The sequence below is a fragment of the Peromyscus leucopus genome, chromosome 9, assembly GCF_004664715.2.
Source record: "Peromyscus leucopus breed LL Stock chromosome 9, UCI_PerLeu_2.1, whole genome shotgun sequence".
NCBI classification, from domain to species: Eukaryota; Metazoa; Chordata; class Mammalia; order Rodentia; family Cricetidae; genus Peromyscus; species Peromyscus leucopus.
In genome coordinates, this window is record NC_051070.1 from 106,884,122 (window position 1) to 106,902,579 (window position 18,458).

At 44.2% G+C, this 18,458-nt stretch overlaps 1 protein-coding gene across 1 annotated transcript in view; it reads right to left on the reverse strand.

Annotated features, from left to right (window-relative positions):
- Positions 1 to 424: 424 nt before the first annotated feature.
- Positions 425 to 18,458, reverse strand: part of Vstm4 (V-set and transmembrane domain containing 4) — an 86,460-nt gene continuing 68,426 nt past the window's right edge. Inside the window, exon 8 of the mRNA XM_028878373.2 lies at positions 425 to 1,664. Within this exon, the coding sequence (XP_028734206.1) occupies positions 1,539 to 1,664 (126 nt within the window). The 3' untranslated portion in view covers positions 425 to 1,538. The remainder of the gene's footprint in view (positions 1,665 to 18,458) is intronic.

Below are 18,458 nucleotides of genomic sequence, written 5' to 3' on the forward strand. Positions count from 1 at the left end.
AGTTTGGGAGGCATCTAGGCAGTGGGACCAAGTCCTGTGCTCAATGCATGAATTGACTGTTTGAAACCAGGAACTTATGCAGGGACACTTGGCTTAGTCTGGGAGGAAGGGACTGGACCTCCCTGGACTGAGTCTACCAAGTTGATCACAGTCCTCGGGGGAGGACTTGTCCTGGAGGAGGTGGGAATGGAGGGTGGGCTGGGGGTAAGGGGAGGGCGTGGGAGGGGGGAGAATAGGGGAACCCATGGCTGATATGTAGAATTGAATGGTATTGTAAAATAAAAAATATATATCACAAAAAAAAAAAAAAGAATCCTAGAAAGGGTTAATTTTTTTTCTATAGGTACAGAAAGTCTAGATGATTAGGGGTAAGAAACTCAAGTAAGACTTACGGTGGTAGAAAGGACACAACTCACACCCCAGCTGTGTTTAAAATAGATAATTTATCATATATACACGGTAAATTACATAGCCAAACAATGTTTATAGAGTGTCGTAAACGGCCACCAGAGTACACACACATCAACAAGCATCCTGAACAGCACTCCGCATATTGGGATGACTCTTGCAGAGTAGATCTACTTCCATCAAGTCCGACTTTTCTGTACATCATTTAGGTCCACAGAGAAACTTCTCCAAGGTCCCCTGGAGTCCATCCAAGACCATTGCAGTTCACATCCAAAGCTGAGATGGACAAAGTACCAGCCAAGAGTTGAGTCTTCCTGACATAGATTTCTGAAATGGCTTGTTCTTCCACTTCTATGTGGAGGGGACAGTGAGAGGCTCTGCTCTCCAGGGAGTGGGAGCCGACTGAGTTCGGCACACTTTACCCACTTACGTGACATACCCACTGGTACCATACTCGAGTCTTTGGAAACGAGAGAGCAATATGTTTTCCTATCACTCTACTGCCCTGGTGAGGGATGGGTCTAAAGAGGAGTGCCGGAATTTCTCGAGACGGACCTCAGACTTGGAACCATCAGCACTCTGCCCTTACATGGCCAGCTTCAGAGCATCGATTAAACAATGGATGCCATCATAAGTGGCTGCTTGCCATCACAACCGGGGGCTTGCTGTGCTCCGGGTGTCCCAGCACACATCTGAGCCTCAGAGAACCAGTGAGTCCATAGATCCCACCTCTCTCTGTGACCTCTACAGGCATCTCCTGTGGCTATAAACTGGGTGCTTGATGTCTTAGACACAGTGAGGGTGGCGATTAAACTTGAGATTTAACTTGTTATTTAACAAATTAAGACTCAGGAAAAGAAGAGAAGAAAGTGATAAGGGTTGGCTCAGCAGATGCTCCTGGAAGCAGAGTCCTTGCATCTCAGGATCAGGCCAGGGACCTCTTGTCTGAGGAGATATAGCCCAAGGCTGTGGCCCCTCTTTCCTGGAGAGTGCGTATCTCTTAGAAGACATGAGACTGCCAAGGGGCTCCCCATCACACTGAAGGCACGTGTGAAAATACAAAAATAGGGCCTCTGTTTCTGAGTGTCATAAATAAGACGGAGCAGGTGACAGCCAGAGGAGAGGCGTCACTACAGCTGGTTCTCCTCAAAGAGGATCTGCGCGTACACGGTGCTGCTGGGGACTCCCTTGGCTGCACGACGCGGTTTGATCAGCTCCAGCTCGGCATAGGTCAAGTTTTCCTCAGCGATCTTTGGCTGTATAGAAAAACAGAAGCGAAACACAATTCAAGCTGACCACAGTCAAGTTGTCTACCATACACTCATTTACCAAGTACCTGTTTTCACAGTATTTATACGGCGGTAAGGGAAACGTGTAGACAAACACAAATAGGCAAAACCAAGTAACATCAAAAGATACAGCTCACATAGAACACCATGCTCTGCCAAGAGACACTGCCATTAATGTTTAAGTTGGTGTCAAGTACTCACAAGAGACATTGGACTCTAGCTCACAAATAATAGCTAATTCTAAAAAGCAAAACCTAGCACTAACACTGGTCAAAAGGAAATGCACGGGAGACAGAAATAAGTCTACTGGCAACTAATACCAAACTTAGAAAATTTTGTGAATGATGTAATTACATAATGAAAAATTCAGAGTATCTGGAAAATAATAATGAAGAAAGTATTTCTTGCTACATGCTAAAGAGTACAGCGAGAACAGTGGTCATGGAACATGTTTTATTACTTAATAACATGATGAGGCTCAAACATCAAATTCAGAAAGTTAGGAATTGAACAAAATGATAAGAGAAAACAAAAAACAAAACAGACCAAAATATCTAAAATCAAGTGCTTGAAAGTACCAATAATGGGCATATTGGTAAAAAATTGATCACTATAAAAAGAAAAAATATAAAAAGGCATGAATGAATAAAACAGGAAACAAGAAAGGTAATAGATTGAAAATAAAGGAATTTTCACACACTGTTAGAAGGCTGCTTGGCTCAACACACTGAAGAGGAAAACTGAAACACAGGGTAAAATGATTATGTCCCAGAAAATATGAATGATAAATGCTAAGTGTAGGCAACCTGAATTTGCTAAATACCCTCAGAGGGCAGCAAGGAGGGGTTACCTCTTAGCAGCACCAGGAGAGCTATTGGCCGGGCATTCCTGAAGGAAGCTGCTGTGCAGAACAGACCATCTCACGTCATTATGCTCATCAGAGAACAAGAGGGAAGACAACCCTGACGGGTTTTAGAACGAACTCTGTGTTCATACACATTTTAATTCAAATTTATTCAGGAGAGTGAAGAGGCACATAAGTGATAGGTAATCATATTCAGGTTGATTTTATCCTGGAACACAAACATGGTTCAGTATTTTAAAATGATTTATATTAGTAAAAGAGCAAAAGAGAAAAACCTCATCATTATCTCTATAGATGCTGGAAAGCCATTCAATAACATTTAAAAATCACTGTTGACAAAGTCAATCTTTGAATGACGTAGTCACAGCTGCATGTTTTCTTAATATGATTAAGAGATGGTAAGATAATGAATAATTGGCAAATACTAAAACTATACAACTGGACTTATTTAAATATGGCAATGCTGGCAGATGAACAGACATGCTTATCAGTGGAACTGGCTAGAGATCCCAGAAGTATCATCTTCCAGTAAATGCTACTGCAATATTTGGGAGCAAAATGGAATAAAATCACACCCTATATCACCTCCAAATATGTAAACCCCTAAAACTATTAGAATAACATACGGAGAACTTTTAGGAAAACCATCTTAGGCATATGGCAACTTTACAAATGGCGCATTGTCCTGCTCTAGATAGCAAAATATTCTCTTAATTGAGTCAAAAAACAATAAAAAAGAGAACAAGGAAGATGTTTGCAGCTCATATCTAAGGGCTGACAGTTCAGCAAAGATCCTGACCAACAACCCACCAGGGAACAAGCAGAGGACGACAAAGCCCCAGGCTCCCAGGAAAGGACACACAACAGCTCTTGTGCAGATAAGTGAGACAACCTTGCTCACCCCGAGAGAGAGACCCACAGCTTTGGTCTTAGTTCTTTGAGGAGTTTGTATAACGCATTTTTGTCACACTCAGCCATCCTCGACTCCTCCCAGACGCCCCTCCTGCCTACCCACCCAACTTTGTGTGCGTGTGTTGTCCACCCATCAAGTCCAGTGTGTGCTGCACACATATTCTCGGATGAGTGGCCTTTCACTGAAGCGTGGGCAAACTCTAAGAGGCAACACTCCTGAAGAAAACTGACTGTCCCTCTCCCAGCAGCTGCCAATTGCCAATAGCTCCTCGGCTAGAGGTGGGACCTCATGTTCACCTCCTCTCTTCGTGCTGGGGTTTGGTCTGGCTTGAGTGGGGCTTGTGCATGCCGACACAATCGCTGTTACTGGAAGGCATGATTTTAAATCACACTTAAGTGTGGCCTTTTAAGTTTCCAAACAAATTTTAAGTTGCTCAAACTACTATATCCTCTCATTTGTTGCTATTGAGATTATTCTCTTTTTGGGGACAAAAGAAAGAAAGAAAGGAAGGAAGGAAGGAAGGAAGGAAGGAAGGAAGGAAGGAAGGAAGGAAGGAAGGAAGGAAGGAAGGAAGAGCAAAAGAAAGAAGGAAAGCAAGCTCAGGTTCTTCAGTAGAAACATGGGCATTCGTAGAACAGAATGTATGATGGAGGAATCTTTAACAACCATGGATCTGGGGCTGGCGGTGTAGCTCAGTTGTATGCTGCTTGCCCAGTATGTGCAAGGCCTGGGGTTTGACCCTCTGTACCATAAATATCATTCAAAACCAATGGAGCTGTACACGGTCTCTATGTAGTGTTATTTATGAAAATGTGTGTGCATACATGCATGTAAGCAAACTTGTTACCCTTGGAAATCAGTAAGTGGAGAACCCAATAGCCACAGCTTCAAGGGGTGTAAACTGGGTGGTTGGGAAGACTCACACTTTATTTTTTATTCTTTGTTTTGTACCTTTTGGATGTTGCAGTAGGCATATCTAGTTACCCGACACACCGATTAATTAAAATTTGCAATTAGATAAGTAAATGTGGTCACTAATTACAGTCATATCGACATTTTCATTTCAGCAACTCTGTGTTTCTGACCTAGATGTTAGATTTGAGGGTTAGGTTTTCAGTTTCTTTTTTGTTGTTATTTTGAATCACACTTTTTAAAAACAAACAAACAAACAAACAAACAAACAAACAAAAAACCCTATATGCCTCTATCTTTTTTATCTTATGGAAGTCCAGGGCAAAGACACTGTTGACATGGAATGTACGTGTCTCCAACAGGATGTCAAAGCAGAGAGTATTTGTTCTTTTGAGACAAAATGCTGAGAGGACTGGAAACAAGGGGCCCAAAAGGGTGGACAAAGAACTTAATGCCAGCATATCCGGCCCAGGTGACTTCATGCGATGTGCACAGGGTCTAACCGTTTTTCAAGTTCAAAATTAAGCACATTTGTAGGGATGGAGTCTCGGTTTGCCTTTTGACACTGAAAGTCTTTACACTGCGTTCTGGTCGTCCACCTCTTACCAGCCAAAGAAACCCCACGTACCTTCTCGCCTTGTGCTTTCATTACATTTCACATTGTAATGATTCCATTTAGGAACACCACGTGTCCTCCAATAAGTACTCAAAACCCAACTCATGTAAATTTTAGAACCCAGGCTTATGAAATCATATTGTCCAGTTGTTTTATTGCATTACTTTGAAAGCGTATTGTTTTCTAGTGTAGATTATCTGTTTATTCTTAAGTTATTTCATTATGTTTGGATATGAAAAATAACACCAGCTTTCTCAGTACAGGTCACCAGGCTGGCGTGGTTGATCTGTTGTTTTCATACATTTTTATGATGTTCCTATAGTAAACATAATTTAATAAAGCCAAAGCACACTAAATAAATAATTGCATCTAGAAAAGCAATAAAAACAAATAAAATTAGTACTTTCATAAGTGGGAAAGGTACTTCAATTACTGCTACAAGCAACAACCCACCATAAAATGTGTACAATCATTTCCCTTATGCATATTTCTGGAGTGTAATAATTTGATTGAAGATATGAGGCAGCACACAGGAGGCTCCGGAGTGTGAAGTGTATACAGTTTACAACAGAAGATGCATAACAGCAGTGCTTGGCACCTTTAAAGAACCTATTGTTTTTCTGGCAGGCACAGTTGGCTGGCACCATCAAACATGTGCTTAACTGCAGTCCTCAGCTTGATCGACTGGAAATACAGTCCTAACAGCCAAGGGAAATGGGCAAATGGGTCCCTCTCACTGGTTTCCCCGACCGGCCTTTGTTTACGATGATGCCTCAGTAAAACTTAGGTCCACCTAAGAAATAGCTTAGAGATGGTAAGACCAGAGGGCAGAGTAAAGCCAGCTGCCAGGACCAGGGTATGATGTAACCATCACAGGAGGCAAGGGCTTGCCGTGGGACAGGACCAGGTAAGGGATCTCGATTGCTATAGTCCAGGTACTCTCACTGTAACCTTGGCTAGACAAACCCAACAAACCCATGCCCAGTGTCAACAGCAATTCCAGTTCTAGACAGAAGTGCAGGTTTCTGAGGATGGACCAGGGAGCACTCTGTGTGTTCTCTACTGGCCGCCAGTTCTCAAAACAGCAGTCTTTAGGCCTGTTTGGTACTCTGGATACTGGGGTGGGGTGGGGTGTGGGGTGTAGAATTACAGTTAGTCTTCTATATCTGTGAGTCCTGCAAACAGCCCAGTGTTTGGGGGAAAAGTTGCATCTGTACTACACATGTGGACTTCCCTCTGCTGTTCCCTAAACAATACAGCACACCTACTGTTTATACAGCATTTGCATTATATTTAGTATGGTAAGTAATTTAGGGATGATCTCAGGAACACAGAAGGATATAGGGAGGCTACATTGTGATGCAGATATGCACCATTTATACCGAGGACTTGGCTTTTGCTTTATATGGGGAGTCCTAGAAGCATTCTCCCAAGGAATCAGAGGGGTGGCGAGACACAGGCCACCTGAGAGCAAGCTTCAGTCATACTAACCTACTGTTTGCAGGTCCTCTTGCAGCCTTAGGGCTCTGCTGAAAGCATTAACAGGAACTTCCAAAGTGGGACTCACGGGCCTCTGACTAAGTCAACATCATACACAGCTGCTGCTGAATTTCCAGGAAGCAGACTGTGCCACTTCTAAACCCATCAGCGGCACCTCTTCAGGACACTCTGGTTTTACCTTATTTTGCCTTTTCCCCAGGCCTCAGGAATGCTTGGTGGGATTCTCTGCTGCTCCTCAAAGCGACTGTATGCCCAACCCTTGAAATCTGCAAGGGATTGATTCCAAGAGCTGTACAGGTACTAAAGTCCTCGGATGCCCAAGACCCTAGTATAACAGTATCATGTTCTGTGTACACGTTTGTACATACATGCTCTTATACTTTAATTGTTCTCTAGATGAATTATAACATGAGGTACAACATAAATTCTCTGAAAATTGTTGCTACACTATATCATTTGGAGAATAATGAGAAACAAAAAGTAAAAAGTCTGTCCAAGCTCAGTACAAATGCAATTTCCTCCAAATATCGTCAGCCTGTAACTGGTTGAGCCTACAAGATGCAAGATCTGCCATCTGTGTGTAGCCGCCTGGTCCTCATACATGCTCATACCTTTGTCTTCTGCCGTTTTTGCTCTCCTTCTCATCCATTCCTTACTAGTCAGGGAGGATCCTTTCTGCAGTTGGAGGGAGGCTCTCTAATCAGTAGGTGACAGACAGAAGATGCAGGGAGACACCAGTACATTGAAGGCAGCACATTCTTCTCGCCTGCATCATGGCGGTCATGTGCATGGGGAGGGGAGGAGAGTTTTAGCATGGCCCCCACCTGCCTGCAGAGCTGAGGGGCAAGAGGAATCCGGACAAGGTTCAAGTGCCAGCTACTTGACTTTGGGTAGTTCTCTCATTAGCGCTCAGGAACAATAGTAAGTAGCTAGTTAGTTGTGAGTGTGTAAATGAGATGCGTGTGAGTATTTTGACACAGCTTCTGCCCCGTAGAAGGTGCTAAATGCATGTGTGTGGAGTAAGTCCACATTCTGGCACCATCACTTTCCATCTGCTCAGCTAAACCTCTTCTACCTATGTACACATTGAATCCTTCACGCATGAACAAGAGCAGTGTAGACCATGTAAGCCGGGATCTTTTTTTTGCCAGCAAGAGATTCTGGGAAATTAGTTATGGGCTGAATTATACACCCCACCCCACCCCCACCCCACCCCCCGCCACCAAACTCCTAAGCTGTTTATCCCCCAGTACCTCAGAACGTGACTGCATTTGGAGAAGGGGTCTTTAAAGTACTGATCAGGTTAGGATGAGGTTGGTAGAGTGAATGCTAATCCGATGTGAGTACTTCTTTTCAGCAAGCACTGGGATAAAGGCCACTTAATAAGAGGGATGGTGCTGTGAAGACACTGGTCATCTACAAGCTAAGGAATCAGGGGAAGTCAGGCCTAATGCCATGTTGGTCTTGGGCTTGAAGCCTTTTTGGGGAAACATATCTCTGCTGTATAAGTTACTTTGTTTATGGAATTTAATTATGGCATCCTTTACGTAATAGTCTATTGATCACAGTATAGATGAAGAGAAAATGCTTTATTTGGGGAAAGAAGAGATGATCGGTCTTCCCATGAATGGGTACATACTAGGTCATGCCAACATGAGGTGGGGGAAAGGAAGGAAGAAGCTGCTAACTGGTGCTATTCAGTGAGGAAGCAAGCTGGGAATGGGAGGTTCTAGCACCCCTTCACACAATCCTCCCAGACACATGCCTCCCTGCTGTCCTGCCCTCTACAGCTTGGCCTTAACTGAGTTGCGGTAAATCCAGCTACACGGACGAGACAATAGGGACTTGGGCTCTCTCTGCTGCCTGGGAAGAGGGATGGTTGGCTCCATCGGGAAGGAGGAGCCAGTGGCAGCAGCAACAGAGGTGAACTGCTTCCACCTGAGGAAAGGAGCCTGGCCTCCAGGTGACATGCACCCCAACCTTGGGGGGAACCTTAAACCTTTCTGACTGAACACACAGGCTCTTGGGGGAGGAGGCGGGCTTACTGTCAGATGTTTTCTGCTCAGTCCCCGTGTGCCCACCTGCCACCCACAGCTCAACAAGGGTACTTTCTGTTGTTATTGCCTCTCTTCCCCTTGTGCTGAGGACACAGGAAGCAGCGGACCGATGTGTAGAGATGCTGCCTCTCAGGAAGAGCCTGAGCTGAGGTTTGGGACATGCTGAGTCCGAGGCAGAGAACTCTTACAGAAAGGGGCTCCTGGCCCAGGGAAAGGCTCCAGCTGCTCCTGTGTGCTCAGGTCTCTTGAGTGACATCTCTCTCTCTCTCTCTCTCTCTCTCTCTCTCTCTCTCTCTCTCTCTCTCTCTCTCTCTCACTGAAAAGTAGCTCCGGAGCCACTGAAGCAGTAGGAATGAAAATCGAGAGCAGTGTGTTCAGAAGGGCATAGGGAGGTGAAGGCAGTTCCCGGTCTCTGGCCTCAGAAAAGCCCTAAACCAGCCAGGGATCTATATGACTGGGCTGTAGCAGGGGTCATCATAAACATGCATTGACAGGCTTCTGTGGGTGTTTCTGTTTCTCTAGAGTAAATACCCCAAAGTGGAATACCTGGGCCATATGGCAAATGTATGTTTCACTCTTAAGAAACTGTCAGCCAAGAAAAGAGGGGGAGAACAAGGAATAGGAGACCATGGTAAATGAAGACCACATGAGAAAAGGAAGAAACAAAGAGCTAAAGAGGCCCACAGAAATCCACAAAGATACCCTCACAAAAGACTGCTGGCAATGGTCGAGAGACAGCCGGGACTGACCTACTCTGGTGATGGGATGGCCAAACACCCTAATAGTTGTGCCATAAACCCTATCCAAGGACTGAGGAATCTGGATGCAGACATCCAAGGCTAGGCCCCGGGTGGAGCTCTGGGAGTCTAATTAGTGAGAAAGAGGAGGGTTTATATGAGCGAGAATTGTTGAAACCAAGGTTGGATAAAGCACAGGGACAAATAGCCAAACGAATAGAAACACATGAACTATGAACCAAAGGCTGAGGGGCCCCAACTGGATCAGGCCCTCTGAATAGGTGAGACAGTCGATTGACTTGATCTGTTTAGGAGGCATCTAGGCAGTGGTACCAGGTCCTGGGCTCATTGCATGAGTTAGCTATTTGAAACCTGGGACTTATGCAGGGACTCTTGGTTCAATCTGGGAGGAGGGGACTGGACCTGCCTGGACTGAGTCTATCAGGTCGATCCCAGTCCTGGGGGAGGCCTTGATCTGGAGGAGGTGGGAATGGGGGGTGGGCTGGGGGAAGGGGAGGGGGCAGGAAGGGAGAGAACAAGGGAATCTGTGGCTATTATATAGAACTGAATAGTATTGTAAAATAAAATTAAATTAAAAAAAGAAAGAAAGAAAAGAAACTGTCAGCCTTGCAGAGCACACCATTTGCCCTCCCACCTAAGAAGCATGAGTCTCAACAACTCCATTTCCTTGGTGTCACTTATTTTTTTCTTTACTTTTTTTAGTGCATGTCAGGGACACAATGACCCCCCTCCCCATCCTTGGGGAAACCCACTAATACTAGACTTAAACTCAACTTGTCACTGATGGCTATGGAGCCAGGTTAAATCTCACACCCGGCATGACTTCCTGTGATCACGCAGGCTACAGCTTGTGTGCAGTGGGAAGTCTTTGCAGTCTAGGTAGAAGAGGGAATGGGAATTTTAGAGCCTCGGATGGCCTGCCTAGTCTCATCCTCCTGCTCCACCAGTGGTGAGGTGCTGAGGTCACATGTACCAACTCAGGCTGCCTCGCTCAGCTCTAATTTAAGCCTTTCTCTGCCCCAGTTTAGGGTGATGGTTATGGAAAGTACACCCGTGGGGAAGGAATGGCTTGAGCCTGCTGACACCAGGAAAACCGACCTCAAGAGATCCGGGAGTTATGCATTTCTTCACAACACATACTTCATGCTCCTAATGGGCACTTTCCGAGGATTTCATCTTGTGCACGGGTTTCCATGGAGTCAACTGAAAGTTACCCTTCCTGGGTGAGCAGGGGTTTAATGATCTCTTATGCAGACTCCTGCAAAACAATACTTTCTTGTAGAGATTGCAGCTGGGTGTGCATGCTGAATTAAGTTTGCAGGAATAAGAGAGAAATGCAATTGCAGCAGCTCCCGGTTTGCCAATGTGAAGAGTTCAGTGAGGTAATACCATTACCACAGCAACAGATCAATACCCAGGACATGGGAGCTTCGCGCTCACGTCACCTTAGAGCTCCAGCCAGGGCTGCAGGTCTACAGAGTTGCAGTATCAGGAATCCATTTCCCCAAGAGACTATGAGAATTGTCGGGGCAGACTTCCTCTTCTCCCTTCAAGATAAGTGCTCATTTTTTATTCAACAGAGAAAGAACTGGTAAAAAACAGTCTCCCCAAAGCCCCCCCTCCAACACACACACATAACCATGGCTAGTGAGGATGCTGAAGCTGAGTGTTTAGCACATTCTGCTCTCCCACACCCAGAGCCTTGAGAGTCTCTGAACATCTATACTCAGGAGGGGAAAGAATGCCTTAGGCCCATCCATCATGTGGCCACCAACATGCCTTGGAGATGAACTTGGCATTGTTGAGGTGCATGGGTTGCTTCCAAGCATATATATTGATATTGATATTTCTGAAAAGAAGATCTAGAGTTTTCTGCTATGATGTTAAATAAAAATAAAGGAGGAAAACCAACAAAAGAAGTATTTTTTTCCACGACAGAGATGGTAAATGCCCAGAGTGGCTTTGGGAGGTAGCTCAGTGTGGCAGCTGAGACTTGGTCCTTTTGAGAGCAGAACTCAGCTCACTGACAACTAGCTTTCACCATTGCATTCAGTTCTCACCTCTGTCCTGTGAGGTGGGGCCAATGGTCACATTCACATCACCGATGAATAGACAGCTTTTAAAAGGCAGGACACTGCTGGGAGTGGTAACACAACTGTAATCCCAGCACTTAGGAGGTGCAAGCAGGAGGGTCATGAATTGGAGGCCAGCATGGACTACCCTGTAGCAAAACCAACTAACCAAACAAATCTGCAGAAAACTGTACCTTACAGTACCAGGTATATATGCGGGAGTCAGAGTCATCTATCCTGCCTGGGATCTGGTCCCTCAGAAAAGTACATGAGCAGTACAGCATTTCAAATCAAGGCAGTGCACATTGTTGAAAGTACAAACCTCATATCTAGGTGATCTAGACAGGTGGACAACAGTCCCTTTTTATAAAAGCAGCCTGTGGTGGTTTAGAAGAAAATGGTCCCCAAAGGGTGTGGCACTATTAGGAGGTGTGGTCTTGTTGGAGTAGGTAGGTGTGGCTTCACTGGAGGAAGTGTGTCACTGTGGGGGCAGGGTAGGAGGTCTTGTATGCTCAAGCTACACCCAGTGTGGCATACAGTTGCTTCCTGTTGCCTGTGGGTAAAGATGTAGAATTCTCAGCTTCGTTTCCATCACCATGTCTGGCTACACACTGCCCTGCTTCCCACCATGATGATAATGGACTAAACCTCTGAGCTGTAAACCACCTCCAGTTAAATGCCTTCTTTTATAAGAGTTGCTGTGGTCATTACATCTCTTCACAGCAATAGAAACCCTAACTAAGATACAGGCATCAGACACAATGGGGAAAGGAGTGAGGACCATTAGCTCACACTGCATAAGGCTTGGATACGGACTCACACCACTCAGCAGGCAGTGTGAGCTCCAGCTGGAGGTTCTGAGGATGAAGGGCATGACCTGCCTCATCCTTATTGGATGGCAGCCTGGGTATGAAGAGATGCAAAACCCAAGGCCACACAGCACAAGGTCACACAGAACTGCCATCATTGAGAGGAGGTGATAAAGGGACAGAGGATAGCTCTCCAGGCCCTTACCTCCCCATTCTCACACAAGACATGAGGCTTCTGGAATAGGAGCAGGTACGCCTCTAACCAGTATGGGGTGGATGGAGGTCACAAGGGAGTAGGCTCTGCCTTGACCAGCTTGTGTGGGAAATAGCTGCTGGATAGTGGCAAGATGAAGCTGAGAGTTGAATGGAAAGAATTATAAGTCAATCACCAGACTAATTCACCAACTCCTTGGAGTAGAGGTCATTAATCTACCGGGATCTCTGCTCCAGGAAAAGTATATGGTAGAAGCCTCTGAAATAACTTATATTGCTGAGGTCAGAGGTCCAGGTGGACCAGTAGCCTCAAGACCTTGAATGGTTTACATTCCCAAAGTCAGTATGGAGCTGTGACTGCTCACCAAAAAACATATTGATGATCTGAGTCAAAGTCCAGAGACACAAGGGACCTAAGAGTCCATGGCACAAAACACCCTCTTGCTCTGTTGCCTGAGCCTGGGGGTCATATCTGAGGTTCTCACCTCAATTTCCAACCTCTGTGTGCATACCTAGGGTCTGATGGCCAATAGTCCAATGTGCTCTAGGTCTATAGAAGACAGAAAAGTTAGAAGTCAGAAAAGAAGTGGAGACAAAGATTTCATCTATTGAAGTTTGTTGATACTGTGGACCAGATGAACTTGCTTGAAGTCTCCAGCCAAGCACATTCACACGATGCTCTTGAGTCCAAAGAGTTCAAAGGACAGTTGTTAAAGAATGTTCTCAGTGTATGTTCAGTATGATGGAAGGCCACATGCCCAGGCCAACAACCCTTGGGACAGTCACAAGTCACTATCTGTGTATGTAATGTGTTGAAGCCAGCATAGAAAGGCCAAGGATGAATCTTATAGGTTCGAGATTTTTCAAGTTGACAGGTTTTACAAGCCATAGTTTGCAAACAGAAATGTGATTGTAGGTAACAGTCTCAGTGAGGCTCCCATACTCGAAACTTCTCCTGGCTGCACAGTGACTGCTCCATACACTGATACAATCATTCATCTTCTTTCCCATATGAACCAGGGATGCATGCATCCCAAGCTGCCTTCCCAGAGTGCTTCTATAGGCAGTACCACTCTAGATGATACTTTTGCTTAGGAAAATAGAGTGTTTGATTATCTGCTTCAACCACAAGTGTGACCTGAGAATCTGCCATTTTAAACCCTATCCATCCACACAGGATCACACAAGGGTATCTACGGTGGTGTTCAAGAGCCTTGCTCTCAGAAACAAGAAGGCCGCCATTCCTATGGTGTATGGCCCTGGGCAAGGCATCCAACCTCTCTGTACCTGTGTTTCCTCATGTACGACTTACAGAATGCCTCTCTTATGGGATAACATTCAAGGATTGTGCTGTGGATATCACTCTATATAAATAAAACACTGATGGCCAGTGACCAGGCAGGAAGTATAGGTGGGACAAAGAGAGAGGAGAATTGGGGAAACAGGAAGAAGGAGGGAGAGACACTGCAGCCACCACCAGGATAAGCAGCATGTAAAGACGCCGGTAAGCCACCAGCCACGTGGCAAGGTATAGATTTATAGAAATGGGTTAATTTAAGATATAAGAACAGTTAGCAAGAAGCCTGCCACGGCCATACAGTTTATAAGTAATATAACTGTCTGAGTGATTATTTTATACATGGATTGTGGGACTGTGGGGATTGGTGGAACCTGGAGAGAAGCTCTCCAGCAACAAATGGTGTCCAACGGCTCGAGTTTCCACCTTAAAGCTGAGAATATTTAATAACCAATTCTAAAAAGAGCCAAAACCAGGTTCCTGCTTCTTGTCTCATATGCGCAGCTAGACACCGCAAAACGCGGGTTTGAACACTGGTGGGTTCCTAGCGTGTGTGTTTGACCAGCGGTATGGCAGAAATGAGGCGTCTGCCAGCTGCACATTACGCTGTGTGGTAGATTTAGTCTTTACTAGTATTAAAAAAAAAAAAAAAAGAGGTTTCTGGGCTACACCCTGCTTTGATAAGAAGCATAGACCCACTATTTCTGAGAATTGATGGCTCCCAGAGCTGGCGGAAAATGTACCACCACCATGTTGGGAAGCTGAAGTGGGCAGAGCCAGCAGCCACAGCGCCGTTTCAGGCTTAAAAGGCTACAGTTTAAAGCAATAAGTTCGCAATAAGACTGATTCAGATGAAATAGTTTATAATGCATGTAAAAATGTACGTAGGCTTAAAAAAATATACTGTTATATAAACAAATAGTATCTAAAAATTAAGTGTTTAAAAAAAACAGTAAAGGTAATAAGCCACGTAAAGATGGCTATCACACATAAAATCTGGATTATGTTGTCTTTGATATTTGTAACTAAAGAAAAACATTTGATTGTAAAAGCTGTTCACTTATGCCAAAATGTAAATTTTAAAGGTATCTTGACTTCAAAATTTGGATATAAGGATATGTTACTTTGGAAAAGAGGTTCTGCTTTTGTTTCCACAGAAAGCCAGAGGCTATGGATTTGTTCCAGATTAAGATACATCAGGTTTGACCAGCCAAGACCCCCTGAAAGATCTCCGATGACACCATGGCCCAGATGATCCAACATCCAGAACGGTTTCAAGGCAACTGGCTCCCACAATACAGCCTCAAGGACTACCCCATAGGCCTAAGATTTTCTTTGCGTCCCCATAAGATACAGCGCCCCCCCTCCAGCAGGAAGTAGTAAGAGATGCTACGCCCAAATTCCCAAATATACCAAGCTGGCTTTAGAGGTAGAATTGGCTCACTCCCCCTCTAAACCCAGACATATTTTTTTAAAAAATGGTTGAGATTCTTGTGTCCCAAATCAGAAGAGCCCTCTGGTGTGGGACAGAGAAAAACCAATATTTTTATTTAAAACAGGTTGATTATAAATGTGATCTCTTTCTAAAAAAGAAAAGGGGATATGATATAGATATATAGGAGGATATAGAGATGATAAAAGGATAGATTAATCAACCTACTTTTAAAGAACAACTTGTTTAAAATGTTTTACATTGGTATAAATTTTAGTTTATTGATACAAACTTGAAGTTAATTTTGTTATACTGTATATATATATATATATATATATATATATATATATATATATTTCTATTCTTGTTTGAGGTATTATGTTTATGTAACTCATTTAAAATTGTAATGGATAATTAAAAATAGATTAATAATTAGTCATTTATGATAATCATATTTGTAGCCATGTTAGTTAAGTTTTCTAGGTATACATAGATATATTTCAGATAGATAGGTAATCTTCAAAAACTTCATAGACCTAGAGAATATGGCATTTAAATAACCTAGAATTCTGTTGACATGAGACACAATTGCTCCTGGCTGCACCAATTTGATCCCGAGAGAATGTTGGGCTTCTAAGACATTTCCATTTGGAAGTTTGTCTTCTTGGCACAAAATGGCCTACTGGGCAAAGAACTGCCCTTGCCTTGACGGTTGACAGTATGAATGCAATGCTGTCGTTCTTGGACAAGCGGGACACAAGGAAAGCGACCACTGTACTCTGCCAAGACAGGGTAAGATGGTCTTTCAGAATTCCTGCTTCTGAAAATGGTCTGTCAGATACTCTAGGCCTGTAGCCAATTTGAATGCACCAACAATGCTGAGAAACATTAGGTGACTGTCCAGGCTGCCAGCTATCTTGGTCTACTCTTGCAAGATTCCCAAAAGTTGCTTGCATCCATCTACCATTTCTCAGGTACCATTATGTTCCTTCTCAGTTCTTTGATGTGGTTAAAGACTAGATAGTTATAATTTCCTCAGTTATGATAAAAGATAAGTTAGATATAAAACCTTAAACTCACAAATATAAGATAGATAGGACATCTTCTTTAATATTGTAACTGTAATTCTTGCTTGATAATTGCTTTGTTATATGTAATTTTACTATGTTAAAGTTAAAACCTTCCTTTTTAAAAAAAGAAAAAAAGGGGAAGTGCTGTGGATATTGTTCTATATAAATAAAACACTGATGGCCAGTGACCGGGCAGGAAGTATGGGCGGGACAAAGAGATTGACTACATTGACACATGTGATGGCCGCAGAGGAATTCCTGCCAGGACTGCAGGAAATGCTGTGTGTGTGGCCTACTGTTACCGTCAGGGACATCGCTTTCATAATAGATTATAAACAAGTGTTGTCATCACAGATGGTTCCTTGGATGTTCTCAGAAGCAGAGAGAAAAAAGCATTTGGAGACTTTGGAGTCACTGTATGCTAGGGGCTATGGGACTTCCAAGCCCAGTCAGAACCAAATAAACCCAGTGATTTTTTTTAAAATAGTATGCAATATAACCTTGATAAATAACAAGTTAAAGCAGTGCCTGGAATAGACTTTCCAAAGGTGACCTTTAAAGCTCACAATAAGACTCAGTGTCCTCATCAGGCTCTCTCCTAAGACCATGTCCTGTGCCTCTCCGAAGCTCACTCTACGTGTTCTCCTTGCAGTCCAGCCATATTAGTCTCTGTACATTTCTTGGACATCCCTGGGCAGTGCTCCTTGCTCAGGGATGACCTCAGGGCCTTTGTTCACTTGCTGTTTTCTCCGTCTGGAAGAGTGTCGCCTGCACCATGGTGAACATTGCTTCCTCATATTATCAGGCCTTTGCTCTAAAGTGGTATCTTCCTCATCAGAGTTCCTCCTGCCCCTGCCTGACTCTGCTGTTGTCACAGCATGCAGTGCTCCTTGGCATGACAAGGCCCCATCCTTTATCTTCTGTCTTTTTCAACTAGAATGTAACAACAGCACCTTAGGGTCCCTTGGCGTGATGGCAAGCCTATGCAGAAGGCACTTTCTGTAGTCATCTCCATTCCACAAGTGCAGAAACGAAGACAAGTGGCCTGTTTGTGACCAATGGCCAGAAAGCAGCAGACTTGCTCCTTGGTCCCAAGTCTAGTGACTTCAAATCCATTCATGGCTGCATCCAGCAAGTGTTCAGGACAAAATGAAACCAGCCCCGAAGGGCAGTGCCTCTGGTGGACTTGTGCAAATGTACAAAAGCCCATCATGGCTGACTCTAAGCTGCCAGTGACATCTGACCTCTCTAGTAAGGTAAGAGTGGGCTGGAACACACACTGGCTTTGCACTGAGCTCCAAAAAGACACATGGCTGGGGAAATCCTAGTGTGTGTGTGTGTGTGTGTGTGTGTGTGTGTGTGTGTGATAGTGTTGCAAATGTTTTTGTGTGTGCATATGCACTTGTGTGTGAAGGCCAGAGATTAACATTCTGTGTCTTCCTGGATTCATCACTGCTTTATTTTTTTAGGCAGGGTCTCTCATTGAACCCAGAGTTCACTGATTTGGCCAGGCTGACTGGCCAATGAGCTTCAGGGATCTCTTTGTTTCTACCTCACACCCCCTCAAGCTCAAATGTGCTGCACCATATCTGACTGTGGGGGGGGGGAGGTGGATCCACGTGTACAGTCTTACCTGCCCAGTGAGGTCAGGGCAGAAAAGAATGCCCTAGAACCGACGGACTTAACCGAGTGCTTCTGACAGGGGGAATGGACTCATAGTCGGGGGGAGGGGAGGGACTTGTCACCAAGCACCTGGTTGGATCAGATCTGACAAAGGCCAATGAGGGAACAGTTCACTACCTCATCCCATCTGTGAAATGGAGACAATAAGGGGGTTGTCCCGAAATTAAATATGCCTCCTTATTGATAAGTATTAGAACAGGGTCTGAATATGGAAAGGGCCACTGAAATATCATCATTCTAATCATCATCATCACCATCCCCACCACCACCACTATCCTCTATGTTACCACCAACATCATCACCTTCATCTCAATTCTACCATCACTACAACCATTCCCATCACTATTATCACCACTGCGGCCATCATTATAACCCTCACTGTCACAGTATCATCAGGCCACTGTCATGGTATACAGGACACAAACTAAGTAATGAAGTCAAATCTAAAATGACAATGAGCATGCCTGATCATTTGTAAAATTTACATTAGAATATGTAATGTGGGCAATGAGTGTACACAGACTAGATTAATAATTTGCACTCTTCATCTTTATACATACTCCA